The sequence below is a fragment of the Hypanus sabinus genome, chromosome 22, assembly GCF_030144855.1.
Source record: "Hypanus sabinus isolate sHypSab1 chromosome 22, sHypSab1.hap1, whole genome shotgun sequence".
NCBI classification, from domain to species: domain Eukaryota; kingdom Metazoa; phylum Chordata; class Chondrichthyes; order Myliobatiformes; family Dasyatidae; genus Hypanus; species Hypanus sabinus.
This window is the reverse complement of record NC_082727.1, coordinates 40,973,882-40,998,176: the sequence shown is the minus strand read 5'-3', so window position 1 is coordinate 40,998,176 and position 24,295 is coordinate 40,973,882. Positions and strand designations below refer to the sequence as shown.

The following is a 24,295-nucleotide window of genomic DNA, read 5'->3' as shown; positions in this document are numbered from 1 at the left end:
ATTTCAAAACTTTCAGTAAAGCAGCTAATAAGCAATGCATTGGAAAATGAAAAATTATATATTAGCTTAAGTATTTCTCAATATAATACTTGCCTCGCCCCAGCACACAGAGAGCCATCAAGTTTGATGAATAGTTTGCTGAGTGAAATTTAAGGAGCTCTTGTCGTACATCAATACCCATCTCAGCTGGCCTAGTTTCCAAGGTCAACTTGTTGCCTAACATTGAAAATAAAGTTAGTCTTAAACAGATGATAAAGTGGATCATAGCTCAATATGCACTGCATTTTTAATAATACAACTGCTGTTTTCTGTGCTTTACATCTCATCATTCAGTTTGCACTTGTTTGTATTTCAAAAGGAGCAGCACCTTGGTTAAATTACCAGATTGAGCAACAAATTCAAGCCCCACTTAGTGATCCAATCTTTCTGGATCACTTCAAAAAAATAAGTGCAGAAAATTAAATAATTCTGGAATAACAGTGAAGTCTTCACAATGGGGTCCATGAAACCACTGGATTGTCATAAGAATGGAGACGAGTTTGATAATGCCTTTTTAGAGAAGAAAAACTGTCATTCTCACCCAGCTTGACTTGTATGTGAGTCTAGACCTACCAAAGTGATTGGATCTCAAATGTCCTCTGACATGCAATAGTAAAGCCTCTCCTTTCAAGGGCAGTTAAGTAACGGCAAAAATATTGGCTTTGTCAGTGATCCCAAGTTGAAACAATGAATAAATTAATGTGAAATACTGAAAAAAATAAATTGCAGCTTAAGAAACCTAGTAACACAGGAGCTGTTCTTACATTTCTTTACTTCTCTTTACATCTAGACATTACATCTCTTTTATTCCCTGAGATTAATTTACTAAAGTAGGTGAAGTTTCTTTCCAATGGGGTTTGTTTTATTTTGGTTTCTTAAAAGTGAAAAATATTTTATTTCCCATGCAGAATATTATTCCACATTGACAACTATGAATAAAAGTTAAAATTAAAATTAAAAAAATATTTCAAATGTAGTGACAATGAAAAAGTAAGCAGAAGCCAAATATCTGTAATTTTGTGGAAGTAATTTTTCATGAGTAAAGTAAAATTCAGTATAAATGACACATAAAAAGAGCCAGATTTATGGTAGTATTGCATGCAACATTGTTCAATTAAGAATTTAGAGTCAATATACATTTTGTTTTATGTGGATGTAACACTGTAGATTATAAACAGTTTTAATAAAAAAGTGATTTCTGTTACAAACATTACTAACGATTAGAACATTAGCAATTCTGAGCTAGAAACACAAAAATTAGATTTTACATATCGTGTATCAGTCATCAGCTTATTCTGCACCTTCAAAATAGTAATGTATCTACAGCAATTTCCAGTAGATTCACAGGAAATCTGATGCAAAGCCACATAAGGGTAAACAAATTAAAATTGATTCCTCAAAAAACTTGGTTGAAGAGGCAAGATTTAAATGACATTTTAAAAGGGAGACAGAAATGCCAAGGTTTAGACTGGAGATTCCCAAATATGGGGTTAACTAGCTCTCGTCACAGCCAACTTAGAAGCAGAGGTGGGATGTGGGTGTCACCAGCTAAGCCAGCATTTGTTGCCCATCCCTACTTGCCCTTAAACAAGGTGTTGATGAGCTGCCTTCTTGAACCACTGCAGTCCGAGGTGTAGGTACACCCACAGTACTGTTAGGGAGGGAATTCCATTTTGACCCAGTGAAAATATGTAGCTTATGAATGAATTTTTCATTTTCAATTTACAACAGCTATTTCAAAGTTTAAAGTAAATTTCTCTAAGTAAATAACCCAGTGATTTATTTTCTTGCAGGCATACTGACTAAATCCAAAGACAATCATAATAGAATCAATGAAAGACCACACCAAAGTGTGCAAAAGACAAAATGTACGAATAAAAAAGAAATAATAGTAAATAAATAAGCAATAAATATAAAGAACATGAGATGAGCCTTTGAAAGCGAGTTAATTGGTTGTGGAAACATTTCATTGATAGGCCAAGTAAAGTTGAGTACAAAGAGTATGTCCTGGGTGGTGGGTGTCCCTGATGATGGATGCTGCTTTCCCCCTTTATTGTTTGTGTAGATGTGCCCAATGGTGGAGAGGGCTTTACCTGTGATGGACTGAGCTGTATCCAGTACTATAGGATTTTCCATTTAAGGCCATTGGTGTTTCCATACCAGGCCATGATGCAGCCAGTCAAGAAACTCTCCATTACATATCTACAGAAGTTTGTCAAAGTTTTAGATGTCATGCCAAATCTTCGTAAACTCCTAACAAAGTAGAGGCACAGCCATGTTTTTTTCATAATTGCACGTGTGTGCTGGGCACAGGACAGCCCCTCCGAAATATTAACACCGAGGAATTTAAAGTTGCTGACCCTCTCCACCTCTGAGGACTGGCCCATAGACCTTTGGTTTCCTCCTCCTGAAGTCAATAACCAGCTCCTTGATCTTGCTGACATTAGGAGGTTGTTACGGCACACCTTAGTGAGATTTTCAATCTTCCTCCTATATGCTGATGTTACCACCTTTGATTTGGCATTAGAGTCATGTTTAGCCATATAGTCATAAGTGTACAGCAAGTAGAGCAGAGGGCTAAGCACACAGCCTTAAGGTGCATTTGTGCTGATGGAAAACATGGAGATTTTGGTGCCAATCCAAACTGACAGGGGTCTGCAAGTGAGAAAAATCAAGGTTTGAATTGCACAAGGAGATATTGAGGCTGAGGTCTTGAAGCTCATTCATTAGTTTTGAGAGGATAACGGGGATATTGAATGCTGAACTGTAGTCGATAAAGAGCAGTCTGATGTATGCATGTTTGCTGTCCAGATATCCCAAGGTTGAATGGAACTGCATCTGTTGGGGACCCATTACTCTAGTTGGCAAATTAGAGTGAATTCAAGTTACAGGTAGGGCAAGGGTTGAAACACTTAATCACTATGGATGAAAATGCTACCGGATGATAATCATTAAGGCAGGTTATCACATTCCTCTTAGGCACCAGTCTAATTGAAGAAGGTGGGTATCTCAGACTGCCAAAGTGAGAGGGTGAAGATCTCAGAGAACATTTCAGCCAGTTGATCAGCACTGGCCCTTGGTAATTGGCCAGGTACCCCATCTGGGCTGGACATTTTTTGTGGGTTTACCTTCCCAAAGGTTCCTTGCACATCGGCCTCAGAGACTGAAATCACAAAATCATCGGGGGGATGTAGGAGAGTTTGTGATGGATTCTCCATGTCTTGACGGTCAAAGAGAGCACAGAAGGCAATGAGATCATCTGGAAGTGAAGCCCTGTTGTCGCCAATGTCGTTTGATTTAACTTTATAAGAGGTGATATTATTCAAGCCCTGCCACAACTATTTCTGACTGTTGTGCAAACTATTGTCTTTATAATGTATTACTCATTAGGATATAAATAATTTTTCATGGCCTGCTTGTTGCAAGAATGTTACTTATTTCTCTATGAAGAATCATCTGCAATGACAGTTTGTAGAGCAAAACACAGTTGATGCCAGAAATCCGAAATAAACATTAAAATTGATGAAGAAACTCAGCAGATTTGGCAGGATGTGACAGATGAGCATCTGCAGCATTTTTCTTTGTTTTTAATTTCAGAATCAATAAATCATTCTAAAACGATCTTAATTTAGAACTTGTATAATTTACTATTTGCCAGTTAACTTGCTATGCTGATGATTAAATGGATGCTCGACAGCTGTTGCAGGGCTTGAATGCCGTCACCTCCAACAAAGCAAACCTAGGTGACGCAAATAACAATATGATTATACTCAGATTACCTCTGCCTTTTATGCTCATTTTGACTGGTAAAAACATGCAGGCATCTTCACAAGCTCCCACAGCCCTCAACAACTCTGATTTCAGTCTCCAAAGTCATCGTCAGAACACCCTTCAGGAGGATGAACCCACCAAAACATCTGGCCAAGATGGTGTAGCTGTCCAAGTACTGAAGACCTGTGCTAATCAATTGGCTGGAGTGCAGTGTTTACTGACCTCTCACTTCAGTAGTCTGAGGTACCCACCTGATTCAAGCAGGTTTCAATCATATCGGTGCCCAAGAAGAAAGTGTCAACTTGCCTCAATAACCATCAACCAGTAGTGACCAAGTGTTTTGAGAGACTGTTATCAAGCATATCAACTCTTGCGTGAGGAGTGACCTGGATCCACTCCAATTTGACTACTGTCACAAAAGGTTATCAGCAAATGCCATTTTATTGGATCTCCACTCAACTCAGGAACATCTTCTCAGTGAAGACACATACATCAGGATGCTCTTCATTGACTACAGAATTTAACACTATCATCCCCTCAAAACTAATTAATATGCTCCAAGACCTAGGCCACTATACCTACTTGTGCAATTGGATCCTCCATTTCTTCAGTTGCAAATCCCAGTCAATGAAGATTGGAAACATCTCCTCCACAATCACAGGTACACCACAAGGCACCTGTGATGCACCTATTCCACTCACTTTAAACTTATAACTTTGAGGCCAAGTACAGCTCCAATGCCATATTCAAGTTTGCTGATAACACTGTCGCTGAACAAAACAAGATGGTGACGAATAGGTAAATAGAAAAGAAACTGAAAATCCACACAACAAACTCTCACTTAACACCAGCAAAAAAGAGCTGACTATTGACTATAGGAGGAAGAAATCTGTGGTCCATCAGCCATTGTTCATTAGAGGACAGGTGAAGATGGTCAGTAACTTTGTTCCTGGATGTTATCCTATCAGAGGATCCATCCTGGGACAAGCACATAAAATGCAATTTCAAAGAAAACACAGCAGCTCCTCTACTTTCTTAGAAGTTTGCACGTTATCTAAAACTGATGCATAGTGGAGCATATCCTGCCTGGTTGTATCACAATCTGGTACAGAAACACCAGGGCCCAAGAAGAGAAAAGCCTATAAAAAGTGATGAATGCAGGAAAAGTTCTCCACACCATTGAGCACAGCTACAAAGAGCACTGCCTCAAAAAAGCAGTGTCAACCATCCAGGCCATGCTTTCTTCTCGCTGCTACCATCAGGAGGTAAAGGAGCCTTAGGTCCCATACCACCAAGTTCAGGAACAATAATCTACAATCATCAGAATACTGAACCAGCATAGACATCTTTACTCACAACACTGAACTGGTCATTGAACACAAATTTTGGCCTCACTTTCAAGGGGCTTACAACTTATATTCCCAATTTTATTTATTTCTCTTATTTCTTTATTATTGTTTCTTTTTCTATTTGCATGATTTGTCCGTTTTTGTGTGGTTTTCCTTTGAGTCTATTGTACTTTGTTCTACTGTGAATGCCTGCAAGAAAATAAATCTCAGAGTACTACTTGGTGACACACTTTGATAATAAACTAACTTTGAAATGTGATTTTTGTTCAAAAGTAATGTTCACTCACTCATAGCAGTTATCTGAGCTTTCTTTCAAGGGCCAGTCTACAACTTTTTTTGATTAGGAAAAAAGCTAATTGAGCAAAAAACAATTTATAGGTCTACTTTTAGAAATTAAAATAAAATAGTAATTTCTGTATCACCCATGCCATTTGTTTGATAGATAACATGATGAAGCAGCAGATGAGATACTGGCCTTCACTGGTCAGGGCATTGACTAGAAGAACAAGGAGCTCCAATTTTATAAAATATTAGTCATAACTCAGCCAGTCACCATGGAAGAACATGATAGCACCAGAGATGGTGCAGTGGATGTTGCCCAGAATGAACCAGTTATGAAGAGAGTAGGTGTCTCGGTTTTCCATGGAGCAGAAGTGATTAAGAGGGGGGCATGATTGACATATATAGACTGAAGAAATATTTCTCTGTATCAGAGGCAGAGATAACTGGAGGATACAGATTTGGGATAAGGGGCAAGAGATTTAGAGGGGCTTTGAGAGGGACTTTTTTCTACTCAAGACTGCATCTGGAATACACTGCCTGAGAAATGGAGAAAGCAAAGTCACCCACAGCACTTAAGTGATCTGGCAAAGCCTTGGAAAGACCTTGGCTTAGAGGCCTATGGGCTAATTATTAGAAGATGGGATTAATATAGATGTACACCTCTGATTAGTGTGAATATGGTCGGCTGATTAGCCTATTTCAAATCTGTATTTCTCTATGAAATGCAGAAGCTATTTTATTGAATTCTCTTTTTCACAATTTACACTGAATTTTTACAAAGTTTATAAGCTCCTTTCAAATTATCAGCAAATAAGCTACACGTGCTCTGACTCAGTGGATTAGCCATTCTAAATTAAATCATATCATATTCATTAAACACCTGGATGAGAGCTTAAACCCATTCATGTTATTTTGAAATTATCTGCTGCATAAAGGCTCAAAAGAAAACATTGTTCAAGTGCATTTATTTTAAATTGGATTACAGCTCAGACAAATGTCAAATAGAAATCAAACTGCATCACCCCATAGCAATGACTCACAGGGCACATGATCAGGACTTCAGGTTAAGTGGTTAAATATATTGTTAATATTGTAAATGTGATATTACTAATTTTGATCTTGAATGCAGCTCTTATTAATTCAAAATAAAATACAACAGCAATTGGTTTCATCATTAGACACAAGCAGAAGGCAATTAACTCACAACATATAAATTTTTAAATATGCAAGTTTTATTCTGTAGTAGCAGAGTTGCTTTCCCGTGATTTGATCATATGGTTGATCAATTATAAGGGATGATTGTGATTGATATATGGTAAGCAATATTTGTCATACTCCCAAGAAAAATCACTAATCTTACTGAACGGACCAGCAAGTTCAGGGAATTAGAGTACTCCCAAATTACTTTCTTATGTTCCTTACACTCTTCGTAGATTTTAATAAGAACTTTCAAATTAATTACATAGTGCTTCCTAAGCAGATTGTGTTGAACTTAACAGGACAACTTAAAAAGCTTCTGCATACATCTGTGCAGCAGCCATTCTTGTCCTGTGACAGAAATAACTAGCAAAACATGCATTTAATGCAATTATTGAATAATGGAAATAAAACCGTAGCTTCCCCCCCCCCCCCCCCCCGAGTAGTGACATTATTGCAAAATCACTGCAGTAGAAATCAATTACCAATATTGCCCATTTCCACTGCACTGAATGCATGGTATAAATGTTTATCTTTTTTAAAAAAACAGCTGTCGGGAACTCATTTTTAAAGTTATTAGCATTCACAACTCAATGAAGCTTTTAAAACATAATTTTGATGTGACATAATGAGTCACGAATTGGATAACGAACTTCTATCTTTGGATAACGCCTGGCTCTCATGTTTTTTTCTTATACTGTGCAACTGCACAATTTTGCTCACATGATGTTATCCAACAACTGCAATGCATATTATTCAAGGAGGAGGCTATAAAAACACTGACCTGTTCCAAAAGAATTAAATGGATGTTCTGGGTTGCCTGTAGATTTCTCCAATTGGAACAGCCTCCAGGCATCATTCATTAGATTTTTCTCATGCTCTGAATCAACAGCATTGACTTCTCTGTCTTTACAGCTTGCATCAAATAAAGGGCAAACGAAAAATTGGGCAAACCTGAAATAAAATAATGAGAGTAAAAAGAGCAATACTTCAAATTCATTAGAATATTATACAAAATATTTAGATATTGATTTATGATATTTTGAAGTTTATTAACCATCAGGTTTACCTTGTGTTATTTTGCTCTTCAACCAACATGGGAACACTGCTTAATAAAGCAACAAGTACAAAGCTGGGGGCCAACTGGCATTTCGTAGCTTGCACAATATCATTTTGCATCTTCCTTAGATTGTTCAAAATGGTCAAATATATTGAAACAATCCCATTCCAAAAATCTCAGATTGATGGCATTATGATGCAAAACTGCTTTGTCATGGTTTGTGTTGGATTTCTTGAGTTTGTTGGTCAGAACTCATCCAATAAACACAAAAATCTACGCTTGACTAAGAATGCGGAAAAGCTTTTAAGGTTACCTGCCAGGACTGTTTGTTTTTCCAACCACGCCACTCAAGATGTTAATTGGGTTTTAATGACCAAAACCTTAATGGATAAGGGTGGTGGTAAATATCTCAAAGCTGGCACTGTCCTCAACAGCAAAGGAGAGATGGGTCCTCTTATTGGATAATGGCATTTGTGCAATAAGGAGCCCATGCCAACAGACATCACGACACGATGGAAGGACAGTCAGCAATGAAACAACCAAACGTGATTGATTTTGAGGGATTCATGCAAGTATGGTAATATCTAGAAGGATTTTTATCCTCAATTTTCATTTATTTATACTGACTTACTTCATGCTGTACTGGATCAAACGTTATTTTGATACCATGAATGGTAATTTTCTTCTTATCTCTGTAGGGAACTCAGCTCTTTACACAAAACTAGACAAAAGCAGAAACAGGAAACCCTGGCAAAACCAAAGTTTAGAATGTGAGTATACAAGGTGAAGCTAACTCCAGGTTTATAAACTTATGTCCATCCTGTAAGCGATCCCATACAAGAAACAGATCTCCTCTTCTAAAGCTTTCTGGCATCATCATGCAAAACCCTGGGACATAATGCACAAGAATAATGAATAGAAATAAAGAAGCTTTAAATTCATTATTATACCATTATTTACCTATTAAGTGCACCCTCCAAATGCTCATTTGATACATCAAAATAGAAATTGGTATGTTCTCCACTGGTGAATGCATTAGAGCTCCCTGCATGTTCACTGAGAAATTGATTATATTCATTCTCCTTTGGATACTTTTCTGTTCCCAAAAAAAGCATATGTTCACAGAAGTGGGCTAGGCCTGGTATTTCTTTGGGATCCGCCAAAGAGCCTGTAAATTAAAATGGAAAGTGAAAATATGTTGTAATAATCCTGATCAATTTTCCCTTACCCTATCAAAAAATTATGATCCATTTTCTTTCCAAAATAAACACATGGTAAGAAACATGCTTATGGGATGCTATTATTAGTTAGCAAGCTGCTGCTTCTCTTAAAATATATAATAGAGATTTCACCAACACTAGAACATAAACTACTGATATATAGCAAATTTGCTGCATTAACAATATTTTTCTTCAAAGTTACAAAAAAGTTACATCAGCTAAACAGCTTGTGATCTTTGTTTTAAAAAAGATCAAATGAGTAAACTCAATGATAAGCTTAATCAATAATGTACAAAATATAATTTCTACCTCACCCCCCACCCCCCAAGCCCCATTGTCCCTGGACCTTTTAATATAACAACAGAAAGTCCTCAAAACAATAAATTGCAGCAGTTTAAAATATAGATATTATCAACAATTTACATTGAATAGTAGAAAAGGCATTATGGGGTTTATTCTGCGGAGATCAAACTACTCATGCTAAAAATCTCAGTACTATAGCATGTCGTAACTCAAGTGCAGGTGAAAAATTCAAATCCTGTCATTTTGTAGGAAATACAAAATCAGCTTACTCTCCTGAACATTCATATGTCTGCAAAATAATGATCACATAAAGAATGCATTGTTTATTTAAAAAGTGGATCTGAAAGATTATTTGTTCCTTTCAACTATTTAAGGAAATTGTTACTCAGGAATCAAAAGGTTGAGCAAGGTAAGACCAATGTCCTGAGCTGCATATATTGCAATGCAAGAAGTATTGTAGGAAAGTCAGATCAATTCAGGCACTTGGATCAATACTTGGAATTATGACATTGTAGCCATTAGTGAGACTTGGTTGCAGGATGGAAAGGACTTGCAACTCAATATTTCAAGGTTCCGCTGTTTTAGACCTGACAGAGCAGGAGGAATTAAAAGCAGGGATGGCAGTACTAGTCAGGGAAAATGTCATGGCAGTGCTCAGTCAGGACATACTGAAGAACTCATCTAGTGTGGCTTGATGGGTGGAACTGAGAAATAAGAAAGGCATGACCACATGAGTGGGGCTGTACTACAAACCATCCAACAATCTGCAGGATTTAGAGTAACACACTTGTAGAGAGATCACTGCTGCAAGAAACATAAGGTTGCAATAGTAGATGATTTAAACTTTCTGCACATTGACCGGGACTGCCATACTGTAATAGGACTAGATGGGATAGAGTTCACCAAATGTGTTCAGGAAAAGTTTCCTAAATCAACACCTGCAAGTCCCAATGTGAAAGCGCGTGATACTTTATCTCCTGTTATGGAATCAGAAAGGGTAGAGACAGAAGTTTGTGTAGGAGAACACTTAGAAACTAACGGCATTATGATCATTGACGCAAGGTAAGTATGGAAAAGGATAGGTCCAGTCCTCATGTTGAGATTCTAAATTGGAGATACGCCAATTGTGATGGTATCAAAAAAGATCTGGAAAATGTGGATTGGGACAGGCTGTTTTCCAGCAAAGGTGCATTTGCCTTCAAAAGTGAAATGTTGAGAGTACAAAGCTTGCCTGTACCTGCCAAAATAAAAAGTACATTTAACAGGTTTAGGGAGCTTTGGTTTTCATGAGATGTTTAGACACAGGTTAGGGAAAAAAAAAGGTGCATAGCAGGAATAGGCAGGTAAGAACAAATGAGACACTTAAGAGTACAAGAAATGCAAGAGAACTTGCAAGAAAAAAAAATCAGGAGGGCTAAAAGAAGGCATGAGATTGCCCTAACAGGCAGATGAAGGAGATTCCTTCGGGGATCTACAGATATGTTAAGAGCAAAAGGATTGCAAGGGGCAGAATTGGTCCTCTGGAAGGTCAGAATGGACTCAATAGAGACGGAGGGGGGGAAGAGGAGGTATTAAATAAAATTTTTTCATCTGTATTTACTCAGGAGACGGATGCAGAATCTACAGAATTGAGACAAACCAACAACTAGGTCACAGACCATATACAGATAATAGAGAAGGTGGTGTTTGCTGTCTTCGAGGTAAAACAAGGGTGCATAAATCCCTAGGACCTGATAAGGTGTTCCCTCAAACCTTTACAGAAATATTTTGATCATCTTCAGCGACTGGTGAGGTACTGGAGGATTGTAGGATAGCTAATGGTGTTCTGTTGTTTAAAAAAGGCTCTAAAAATTAACAAGAAAATGTTAGGCTAGTGAGCCTGACATCAGTAGTGGAAAATTTATAGAAAGGTATTCTAAGGGACTGGATATATGAGTTTTTGCAAAGACATGGCCTGATTAGGGATAGTCAGCATGGCTTTGCCCAGACAGGTCATGTCTAAGCAATTTTATAGTTTTTCGAGTACGTTACCAGGAAAGTTGATGAAGGCAAGGCAGCAGATGTTGCCTACATGGACTTTAGCAAGGTTTTTGACAAGGTTCCCCATGAGAGGTTAGTCAAGAAAGTTTGGCTGCTTGGCATTCAAGATGAGGTGGCAAACTGAATTAGACAATGGCTTTGTGGGAAAAGCCAGAGAGTGGTAGTAAATGATTCCCTCACTGACTGGAGGCCTAAGAATAATGGAGGGCCGCAGGGATGCAGTGGACAGCAAGGAAGGCTATCAGAGCTTGGAGTGAATCTGAACCAATTTGGAAAAATGGGCTAGAAAAATTGACTAATGAAATTTATCGTAGACAAGTGCAGTAGAACCAAACGTAGTTCTTTTACAGTGAATGGTAGGACACTGTGGACTGGGATAGAAAAGGTCCATAATTCATTGAACGTGGAGGCACAGGTAGATGGAGTCATAAAGAAAGATTTTGGCACATTGGACTTGGTAAATCAAGGTACTAAGCACAGGAGATGGAATGTTATGTTAAAGTTGTATAAGACATAGGTGAGGCCTAATTTGGAGTATTGTGTGCAGTTTGTCACCTACCTACAGGAAAGATGTAAATAAGGTTGAACGAGTACAGAGAAAATTTACAAGGATGTTGCTGGGACTGGAGGACCTGAGTTATAGGAACGAAAGAAAAAGTTAGAACTTTATTCCTTGGAACATAGAAGATTGATGGGAAATTTGATAGAGGTATATAGAATTATGAGTGCTATAGATAGGGTAAATGTAAGCAAGCTTTTTCCACTGAGGTTAGGTAGAACTACAACTAGAGGCCATGGTTTAAGGGTGAAAGGTGAAATGTTTAGGGGAACACGAAGAGAAACTTCTTCACTCAGAGGGTCGTAAGAGTGTGGTACAAGCTGCAGAGCAAGTGATACATGCAAGCTCGATTTCAAAGTTTCCGAGAAATTTGGATAGGTACGTGGATTGTAGTGGGATAGAGGGCTATGGTCTGGATGCAGGTCATTGGGAGTAGGCAATTTAAATGGCTTGGCACATACTATATGGGCTGAATGACCTGTTTCAATGCTGTAATTTTCTATGACTATTTGATTTGAAATTGGTATTCTCAGGTCGTACAATTTTGTTCAGTGCCCCTGGTTGGGTTAAATGAGAACAAAGTATTACAGCACAAAATTATTCTCCTGTACCATTTTAAAACTGGAACAATGCCAACAAGACAGGGCTCAACTCAAAGCAAAATAACTTGTTGGCAAAGAAATACAAAACAAATTGTCTTTTTGTAAACAAAGGCAACACAAGTGAATCTGCAGATGCTGGAAATAAATAAAAACACAAAATGCTGTCTGGCCTGCTGAGTTCTGCCAGCATTTTGTGGGTTTTTTTTTTGTATTTTTGTAAAAGTAAATGAAAGATGCGAAAAATACATTGTAGCTTAAGCAGAAAAAATGCTCTATGGAGAAAAAATGTTCTTTATAGAATATTGCTCTGTTTATACTTTGGTGTAGGATCCTTGTGAATCCTTGGGTAGGACAGACAGAAAAACAGTCATCCCATATGTAGCTGAAGTTTCAAAAAAACTCAGGATCTTCAATAAACATCAAATCCCTGTTTTTCAAACCTACAAACACACTCACTCAGAAACTCGTCTACCCCAAGGATCCTACAGCCAAACATAAACAGCAATATTCTATATGCCATCCAATGCAATGAGAGCTGCACAGATCTGTATATCGGTAACACAAAACAAACACTTCACAATCAGATGGCCCAATACAGAAGGGCTAACACCTCGGGTCAAGACTCAGCTGTATGCCTACACCTAAAGGACAAGGGACACTCCTTTGATGATAACAATGTGTACATTTTGGACAGGGAGGACAGGTGGTTTGAAAGACGGGTGAAAGAAGCCATCTTTGTCAAACTGGAAAACCCATCCCTGAACAGAGAAAGTGGGGTCAACATCACCCATCAGCTTCTTAAAATGCAGCTCTAACATCTCTACCCCAGCATCTCCACAACAGTTCACACCTCCATTCATGCGAAGATAAGACTAATGACTCTCTTATTACTTCTAGGACTCTCAACAACCCTCATGTGATTGCTATACCTTTAAACAACTCAGAGTTTATAAGCCAGAAAACTACCCACCATGGATCAGAACTGTAAAAGCCTCACGGATGAGGGGCAAAACATCTTCTAGACAACACAGCAAGTCCAGTTGCTTTGATTTACTACTGCTTGAACTCCAGAAATAATGTAATCACCATTAATAATTACCTTGTAGACAGCAAATATAAAAAAATAATGAACACAAATGTAATTTGATTGTTATAAGGAGTTTAGTTTGGTTGACAATACCATGTTCAGCAAAATGGAAAGCACAAAAATAAAACTAATTAATGTTTTCATTTAATACCATTTCGTTTAATTTTTTAAAAAACTCTTAAATACCAATGTGAACATCCAGAGCCGCAGAGGATTTGTCAGTGGTGGGATCATGAATAAGTAATACACGGATGCCATTGGTGAGTTCTAATCCACGATATTCACGTTTATCCTCTGGTGATTTCACAACATTGGTCACTATTCTCTTGATGGCAGTGTTAGTCATTCTCAGGTTTCTTGTTGGCTGCAGGCTGCAAACAGGGAACAGTTCATCATAAACATTGAATTACTGCATTAACTGCAGAAATAGTACTGAAGGAAAGGCAAACAGATATATCACAAATCGTGTATCACTATGAAAACGTCATCATCAGCAGATAGATTATTTGATGCATTCCCTCTAGGACAATTTCTATTTAATTACAAAAAATTTATCATTCCACCGCAACTTTACTGAAATAACAAACCACACCAATCTGAAACATAGATCAATCAATACATTGCTCCAATAATGAACGACCGCTGTCAAAAGAACTATCTACAAACTTTCTTTTTCAAAATTCAAAGGAGAGACCCAATCCAATCAGACAGTGTGATCTGAAACAAAAAATGTAAGTTTGTGAAAGCAATGTGCAACTTAACATTACAAACTTCGAGATCCCAGACCTATTCACCAAATTGATTCCTGAGATAGAGACGTTAAGCAGATTGGGCTATATTCTGCTAGTGCACAAGGTTGAGGACTATTAAAAACAAACATCATTTCTGTGCAGATACAAGTGACAGCAGATGCTGGAGATCTGGAGCAACACACAAAAAGCTGGAGAAATCCAGGTCAGGCAGCATCAATGCAATGAAATGGACTGTTTCAGTTCAAGGTCCTTCATCTAGAATTGGAGTGAAGTTTCCATTGGCTGTGTTGTCTAGAACTTTAACCTCATATTTAGTATGTCAGCCATTTGAGGCAGAGAATGTAAAGAAATTTCTCCACCTAGAGGATAATAAATCTTGGGAATTTTCTACTTAATAGGGCTGTGGAAGCTTAGTCACTGCATACATTAAAATGAAAAGAGTTGATGATATTAACGATAATCAGGGGAGTTTTTTTTAATTAATTTAAGAAACATGGCTAAGCCAACAATTAATTGATCATCCATAATTGCGTAAAGGTGATGGTGCTGAGCTGCCTTCTTAAACTGCTACAATCCTGGAGGTGTGAGTGGCTGTTATGAAGAAGAGTTTTTGACCAATAATGATGAAGGAACAGTGACATATACTGAGGGCAGCTTTGTTAGGTAGACCTGCTAATTAAAGCAAATATCTAATCAGCCACTCATTGCATAAAAACATGCAGATATGGTCAAGAGATCCAATTGTTGTTCAGACCAAACATCAGAATGAAGAAGAAATGTCATCTAAGTGACTTTGATTGGGGAATGATTGTTTGTGTCAGACAGGGCGGCTTGAGTATCTCAAAAGCTGATCTTACTTACTTAATACTTAATTGTCACCAAACAATTGATACTAGAGCGTACAATCATCACAGTGATACTTGTTTCTGCGTTTTGCGCTCCCTTAAGTACAAATCGAAGTAAATATAATTTTTAAAAATTTATGAATCATAATTAGAAAATAGAAAGGGGAAAGCAAGGTAGTGCAAGTCAGGTCGAGATATTTGGAAGGTACGGCCCAGATCTGGATCAGGATCTGTTCAGCAGTCTTATCACAGTTGGAAAGAAGCTGTTCCCAAATCTGGTTGTACAAATCTTCCCCAAGATACCGCCTACAATTGTGGTGTCATCAGCAAGCTTATATATTGAGTTTGATGGAAACTTGGCTACTAGACAGGTATATGGAGGAATTTAAGGTGGGGGTTTATATGGGAGGCAGTGTTTGAGGGTCGGCACAACATTGTGGGCCGAAGGGCCTGTAATGTGCAGTACTATTCTATGTTCTATGTACACAATCATGGGTGTACAGCGAGTACAGCAGGAGGCTGAGTACACAGCCACGTGGGGCACCGGTGCTCAGAGTCCTGGGATCTCCTGGGATTTTCACGCACAACAGTCTCTAGAGCAGTGGTTCCCAAAATGGGTGATACCACCACCCCCCCCCCCCCAGGGTGTGCTGAGTTTTTAAGGGGAGACATAAAGATAAAAGGGAAAAGGGGACAGTGTTGGGGGGGCATTCAATAGCAAGGGGAGCAGCTGAAACTTATTATAAGCATTTGACTCAATGCCTCATAATTGATAACAATGATCATATAATCACATCATCACTTGCTAACCCACCATTCTCTTAGACTTTAATGAACATTAATGGTCTTGAAGAGCAATGTGACTCTTCTGTACTTAGCATATCATGAGAAATCTTGACAGAAGAAATTATGTTATTTCTGGGCCCAGCCCACACATTATTGCCATTCACTATTGTAGTAGTTAGTGTTAGCGAGTAGGATTTACATACTGCAATCAAGCAGTGAAGCTAATCCTGGGAATTAGGGAATGGCACTCAAAGGGCAGAATCTGCCTTTTGAATGGTCTTGACCGCATTTCTCCAGTCCACGAGCCAATCGAAATATTGCTGCCCTACTTTACGTACTTTCAGGCAGAGAGTCAGGTTTTCCCTAAACTATGACGACATCGTAATTTTCCTCTTTGTTGATCACAGTGCTTGCAGTTGGATTTAAATGCGATTGACCATGATTCCATAATGAAAATGGCACAAGCAGGCCAAATGAAAAGTGTAGACAGCATAGTGTGTAGCATCTGAAATACCAGAACCATGCAGCAAAAGTATCCGTTGTGTGAAAAAAATTTCACAAATCAGACAACGAAACCAGTCAGGCTCCTTGAACATTTGAGGAGAATACACTGATAAATCAAACAAGGACTTGGCTTATTTTCAGTCACTTTGTGAAAACTTTCAGAAACTGAAAACACTTCAAAACATGTTTGCCAGCAGTTCACAACAAAACGGGTGTTTGTGTGCTTCATACAACATTTCAATGCTTATTGCTAAATCTCGAAAGCCCCATACAATTGGAGAACTGCCAGCAGTAAGGGAGATTCAGAATGTAACTTTGCATAAGTCATTAGACCAAATAATTAAAGTGATTCTGCTCAGCGTCAACTCTGTTCAAAGACAAATAGATGAAATGTCCAAAAATGTGGAAGGCACATTGTGTAACATACTTAGGTCAAAAGAATTTCCTCTGTAGTTTGCCAGGCAATGAATCTTGGCTTCTTGGTTATGTTTACTTCACGAAAGATGATAGCATAGTTCAAAAGTTGTTATTTGCAAGGGAATGAGAAACAAACAAAAGGAGAATCAATATTTTGGGTTGTTGAGCAATTTTTCGAATAGTAGGACATTCTGCTCACCAACACTCTTGCTTGTGCAACAGATCAAGCATCAATGACAGGGGTTATTACTTTATTTAAAAAAGCTGTACTTAACATACTATTTACTGTGTAGTTTACAGACATCTCGTTGCATAAAAACCCAAGTGATTGGCAGCACAAATCATTAAAAACCTTTATCACAGCAGTAAATAAAATGAAGTCCTATGCTCTCAGTTCACAGATAACCATGCATTACAACAGTGGTATGCAGACAAGCATTTCTGAACAAACAATAACATCGAACCTTGCAGAGGCATGAAGAAGCCACAACAATGCCTCTACTTTCTTACAGATTTGTGTAGATTCAACATGACACCAAAAACTTTGGCAAAACTATAGATAGTGGAAAGTAACCTAACTGGCCTTGTATGGAAACACCAATTCCCATGAATGGAAAGGGGTACAGAAGGTGATGGATATGACCCAGTCCATCACATTTAAAGCCCTCCCCACAACTGAGTACATTTACATGGTGCGCTGCCATAAGAAAGCAGCATTCATCAAAGGCCCCCAATCATCCAGGCCATGCCTCATTTTCACTCTGACAATTGATTAAGAGCTTAGGTCAAACAGCACAAGTTCAGGAACAGGCATTACACTTCAACCATAAGGCTCCTAAGTCAGCATGGATAACTTTATTCATCATTACACTGAACTGATTCCACAATCTACACATTTACTTTCAAGGACTCTTAACAACTCAAGATCACAGTCTTTTGCATATTCATGTCTCTCAGTCTTTATGTATAGCTTTTCATAAAATTCTGCTGTAATTCCTTTTTTTGTAAATGCCTTTAGGAAAATTAATTTCAAGGTAACATATGGGGTAATGTATTAATCAATAATAAATTTAGCTTGAAATTTGAAGTCAACCTTGAAGTAATTGCAGAATAAAAATGAAGCCCAGATAGAAGATCAACCATGAATTTATTGAACAGCAGAGCAGGCACAGCGGCCCAAATAGTCTATTTCCTTGGGTGCAATACTCCCATTCAGAATAACCCTTGACACCAATGTCTAAGTTGATTTTGTACCACGATTATATCTCTGCCCGTGGATCACATACCCATGACAAACTATATCTCTGACACAAACTATTTTAAGATACGTAACGGACAAATTGATTCAAAATTCAAACTACATTTATGATCAAAATGCATACTTATATGTCACCATATACTACCGAGGGGTTGTAATGGTGACATTTTCTTACAAGCATTCGCAGTAGATACAAAGAAACGGAAAAATAAATGAAAAACATATGCAGATACACAACCGAAGTGCATAACACAAACTATGCAATTGCAAAATAATAGCAATATTTATATAATAAAGTAAATAAATAATATTGAGAACATGAGCTGTAGAGTCCTTGAAAGTGAGTCCATAGATTGTGGAATAGTTCAGTTCTGTGATGAATGGAGTTATCCACTATGGTTCAGGAGCCTGATGACTGAAGGGTAATATTTGTCCCTGAACTTGAAAGTGTGGGACCAAAGATTCCAGTACCTCCTTCCCTACAGCAGTGGCAAAAAGAAAGCATAGCTTGGATGGGGGAGATTCTTGATGAAGGACATTGCTTTCTTATGGCAGCATTCCCTATAGATGTGTTTAATTGTGGGAAGGGCTTTTATTGTGATGAACTGCACTGCATTCACTACTTTTTGTAGGGTTTTACATTCACAGGTATTGGAATATTGGCGTTTCCATTCCGAACCATGATGCAACCAGTCAGGATGATCCCCAATGTGCATCTACATAAGTTTGTCAAAGTTTTGGAAGACTTATTGAATCTGGGCAAACTTTTAAGAAAGTAGAGACACTGCAGTGCCTACTTTGTAATGGCACTTATGTAATGGTGTCATGACAAATCTCTGAAATGACAACATCATGGAAGTTAAAATCCCCGACCCTCTCCACTCCTGATCCCCCTACAAAGCTCTTTTTGGCCTCAGAGTGGGGAAAAATTGCAATGAAGTTCATTGCACCAATGAGAATAAACTATCTGAATCTAATTTTCAACACAATTCAATAAGAAAATGCTTTGTATTCACAATCAATTAACTTTTGCCCTAAGTGCAATGTACTACAAATGTAATGTTTCAAACAAGTACAGATGTAAGGAAATATGATGAAGCAAGGAAAGAACCAAAAATTAATTCAATCACAGGATGGAAGACAAGAGTGACTAAACAAAAGAAATGATAGTCAAAGACAGTAGTGTTTAACTAAGTCAACAAAGATTCAAAAAACTAGAGCAAATTTAAATGACAGAATCCTTACTAAGGTCTACTCTCCAAGGACCTGACTACATGTGGTAGTTGATAATAAATAGACAGAATGAAGACTTGACCAAAAGCTGTTTGGGATGCCAGAAAGTTCAAAATACATCCCCACAGACACCATTACACCCATGAGAGCAGCGGTCTTCACCATGGCAAAGAATGCATATTGACTTTGCTGGGCCATTCATGAACTTCATGGTTCTGATTGCTGTGGATGCTCATTCAAAGTGGCCTGAGGTGATACCAATGAAGTCAATCACATCAGAAAAGACTGTTCCTGCTCAGAGGACTATCTTCTCCAAAAATTGCTTACCAGAACAAATTGTAAGTGAAAACAGACCACAATACACATCAGAAGAGTTCAGAATAACATCATTTTTCATGAAGAAAAATGGCATCAAACATTTCAAGTCAGCTCCTCACCATCCAGCAATGAAAGGGTTAAGTGAAAGGTTAATCCAAACCTTCAAGAAGTCCATTAAAGCTGTGGACAAGATGGAAATTTCCCTACAGCATGAGGTGGACAACTTCCTTTTTGTGTATTGAAACTCTGTTCCTGCAGCAAGAAACCAAACACCTGCAATGCTGTTCACGAGCAGGAATTTGGGATCTCACATAGACATCCTGAAACCAGATCTACAGAAGGAAGTGCAGAATAAGCAGTTCAGCCAATTGCCAAGTAAATCAGCAAGGAGCTTCGAGGTTGGACAGGAAGTCCTAGCACGTGATTACCGAGAAAACAAGAGGACACCCGGTAGGATAGCTACAAGAACTGGACCGCTGATAAACACAGTGGATGTTGGAGATCGTACATGGAGGCATCATGTAGACCAGCTACTGGACGCTCAGGCAAAGAACACACCTGAGTCAAGTGCATCCGACAAGAGGGACACATTACAGCCACCAGACTTACCTCCCGGTGATGATCATGTCACCAACAGCAACATGAGACCTGCAACAGAGAAAGCTGTCTTTGACAAGACACCTGCCAAACCTGACGCCACTCCACAGGTCCGGAGGCACCATCCTGAAAGAAACCAAGCGCCACCCAAAAGACTGAACCTTCAGTATAGAGTAGCTAGTTACAGACTGTTATTGTGAAAATGTATTTATTTGAACACAGTCTGTTTAAGGGAAATTGTTTTGTTACATATACAATTTTATGTTACATTAATCTAACGGGAGGAAGTGTAACGTATAGATCTATTTATTTTGGTGCAATGACGCCTCAGCACTAATTACTGATTGATAACTTACACGTGCACATTAATTTGTTGCTCTCCCTGCAAAGTGAATATACATTTCTTCTCTGTGTCCTTATTTATTTGATATGTAGTTGTACAGACACAAGCCCCTCCCCTTCTTCCAGTTTCACGTTTCACCTACTATCTTGAACTTCTTCCTCCCCTCCCCCTTCTTACTCCGACTTCTCTTTCTTTCCAGTCCTGATGAAGGGTCTCGACCCGATTACTCTTTTCCATCGATGCTGCCTGGCCTGCTGAGTTCCTCCAGCATTTTATGTGTGTTGCTTTGGACTTGCAGCATCTGCAGAGTTTCTCATGTCTGTAAGGCTATTCTCCCATTTGGACTTAAGTCTGATTAATAGAAACTTTTCAAAGCAATAGTGATAAAGTATACAAGCCTTTGTCACATGAAACAGTTAATGCAGAGACAGTCTTATAATGGAATTATGGATAAACACGTTAAGCGACGACCATGGCGCGCCTTCAGTACGCTATGATTAATTAGCCTTGCTAAGGACTGACAGGTGCAATAAGCCTTTAAATTCCTTTTCTGCAAACTGCATGTTTCACCTCCGTTGGCCACGTGTCATTTGATCCTGTCGCTACTGACTGCAGAAGTAAGAGCATTTGCGAGACTTAGTGGTAGTTCCTTTTCACGTAGCTCAGTTACACCGAGAGAGTCCGGCCCGTTTTTGTGCACTCTAACACTATAAAATTATAAGAAATGCAAAGGTAATTTAAAAACAAGGAATCACTTCCTCGGAAAGATTTGCACACTTAGTTCAGACTTCTGGAAGTACCCCTCTCCAGACAGAACAATCACTACCATTCAAGTCCAGCTCATGTTGCCCTCGGAAGACCTTTATTCCATCTGCAGCTAACCCTAAAGTGACCCGGTGACCGACCAGGCACTTCCCCGGGATAGGCCCCCAGAGCTGGTAACACATTAACGACGATGCCTGGGTTCACGGTTACCGGCCGCACGGCACTGCCGTCCAACATACGCGACCCAATGGATGACCTTCACCCCTCGGTTCGTCCCTACATGGTGGACTGCGGCCTCGAAACACCTTTCACTCTGTACCGGCCGTCGAGGTATTGGATTACGGGAGAGTCAAGCGCGGGCGGCCATTCTCCTCCTTCACCCTCTACCACACTTTTCACACAAGCTAAAAGGGGCCTGCAGCCCGCACTTACCGTCGAGGCCGGCAGGAGAGCTGCAAGAGGCACCGCAGCAGCCGCATGACCGCCGCCACTGCTATTTCAAAGCCGCCCCGCCACCCCCCCTCCCCACCCCGACCGAGCGAGCGAGCGGGTCACCGGAACCCGGCGAGGGGGAAAGATACGGTCGCCGCGAATTCTACTCACTTCAACCCCACCGGCGAGCGTCCTTCCCCCGCGCGTCCTGCCGAGCGGAGCGGCCCTCCTTCCGTCTGCGGCGCCCCGCCGCCAGCCAGTGAGCGAGCACAGCGCGCGCGGCCCAGTCAGCAGCCCGGAGCGCGCTGGCCTCGCGGTTCGACTACGGACTGGACCGGGCCGCGTGGGAGTAGGGCCGGCCCAGGGGCGATTTATCGCCTCGTCTGTGACATCACAGTCTCATGCCACACCGCACGTGCTGATGTCATCTCTGTTCCGCTCGCAGGGAGTTCACGGTCAGCATCGCCACGACCGGTTCCTTCCCCACCACCCCGCTTGGGATTGTCCATGGACCGCAGGGAAAGCAGAACTTTGCACTGGTTCTTTTCAAACCATTGCCTTGGGCAATTGAAAGTGGCTTAACAGTTGAGGACAGGACCTGGGACGTTGGAAACGAGACATAGATTGAAGAATGAAGCAGGGGTAAAATCTGGGGAGGAGAATTACAGTACCAACAACTACAAGAGTCTCTGTTCCATGATCGTGTAAACACCCTACCTCATCCTTCAAGATTGTTGTTACTCCAGATCAGATTCAGCACAAAAAACAATAAAAAGAATAAAAAACAATAATAAAAACACAATAAATATACAGTAAATACATAAGATAGCTTATCATCATCAGCAGCAGCAGCAGCAACCACTCATATTCAAGTATGATTCTTCTCCAGGTGGTTGATCTGGACACTTGTGGGTCTTGAGATGACTGAAGAGGCCCATCCATAATCCTCAAGTCCTATTGCAGTGTTGGCAAGCGTGGGTCATTGAAGTGGTGGTGGATGTAGATGGTTGGGCCTACCCAAATCTCTCCTGACATTGAAGCCACTTAGTCTCAGCAGCACAGTTGAGGTATTCTTCAGCTATGGAGTCCCCTCATAGACAGTCCTTCTCCAGCGTATCTTATCCTGTGATAATTTCTCCTATCCATTCAAATTGATGTGACACTTCCTCAGGTAGGTCTTGATATGGTCCTTGAACTGCTTTTTCTGCTCTCCTTGAGTTGGCCAAACAGAAGTTGTTTAGGGAGGCCGGAATCAGGCATTCAGATGATGTGGCTGACCCATCGCAATTGGTGTTGAGTCACGATTGTAGCTATGGAATTAATGTTAGCTTCCTCCAGGATGCTGGAATTAGTATGCCTGTTCTTCCAGCTATGTTGATGGCTGATACACATAGATTGATTGTATGTCCATAAAGTGACGCTAGGCATAGGAATGTCTGTGCATAAGGTGAATGACAGCAAATTATAAAGTCAAGGTGGTTGGGGTGTAGAGGGGTAGGCCAGTGACCAGTGGTGTTCTATGAAGGTTGACATTGACATTACTTTTCATGTTCTATGATAATGATCTGGATTATGTCCAAATTTGTACGTGATACAAAGGTAGATAGAAGCACAGGCAGTGTTGAAGCAGGGAGTCTGCAAAATTACTTCAAAGTTCAAAGCACATTTATTATCAAAGTGCATATACACTGGACACATTGGAGGCTGTGGTAAAACAAAGGACACTACAGAAAATACAATGTTTCTCACCCTCTGTGTGCCATCTTGGCTGAACAGAGGAACACTTTTAGTAATAGACTAAGACAACTGCACTGCTCCAAAGAGTGCTATATGAGGCCATTCTTACCCTCAGCCATTAGGCTCTATAATGAGTCAACCTATAGCCAGGGAAGTGATGATCCCCTCCTGTTAGACTATGGTAATTTATTTTGTATTCTTTCTACTTCTCTTCTAATATTTCTATCTTGCACTTGTCATGATACTGTGACACTATAATTTACTTTGGGATCAATAAAGTATCTATCTATATGTCACCATATACGACCCTAAGATTCATTTTCTGGCAGACGTTGACAGAAGAACTAAGAAACACAACAGAATCAATGAAAAACTACACACAAACAAGACTGACAAACACTCAATGTAGAAAGGAAGACAAACTGCAAATACAAAAAATATTATTAGTAATAATAATAATAATAAATAATGTGCAATTTTAGATCTATTCTTCTAAAAATATTGTTACTTACTTATAAAACATGGACCAAAAGGCAGAATTGAGTAATGGGATTAGGATGACTTACTTCTTACATGAAGGTAGCATTTGACTGAGTGTAGAAACAAGGAAATCTGGTAAAAGTGCAGTTAATCGGCAACAAGGGAAAAATATGGCAATGGTTGGAGCTGTATCTCATATAAAGGAACTTAGCTGTCATTATTCAGCCCTAGATCTTCATTGCAGGGGTTCCTCAGGACAGTATTTTAAGCCTGACCATCTTCAACTAATTTTTCAATGACTTTTCTTCCATTCATTTGG

General features: G+C 39.4%; 1 protein-coding gene across 3 annotated transcripts in view; it reads right to left on the bottom strand.

The window, feature by feature from the left end:
- Positions 1-22,089, bottom strand: part of ide (insulin-degrading enzyme) — a 107,479-nt gene extending 85,390 nt beyond the window's left edge. Inside the window, exons 1-6 of one of the 3 annotated variants that reach the window (XM_059947595.1) lie at positions 21,931-22,087; positions 21,133-21,269; positions 13,696-13,880; positions 8,659-8,866; positions 7,423-7,592; positions 94-216 (exon numbers count right to left, since the gene is read on the bottom strand). In XM_059947595.1, coding sequence (XP_059803578.1) covers positions 94-216; positions 7,423-7,592; positions 8,659-8,866; positions 13,696-13,880; positions 21,133-21,152 — 706 coding nt within the window. In that variant the 5' untranslated portion in view covers positions 21,153-21,269; positions 21,931-22,087. Of the gene's footprint in view, positions 1-93; positions 217-7,422; positions 7,593-8,658; positions 8,867-13,695; positions 13,881-21,132; positions 21,270-21,759; positions 21,829-21,930 lie in introns of those variants that run through there. The other 2 variants (XM_059947596.1, XM_059947593.1) reach the window with 2 other exon arrangements.
- Between the last annotated feature and the right edge of the window lie 2,206 nt (positions 22,090-24,295).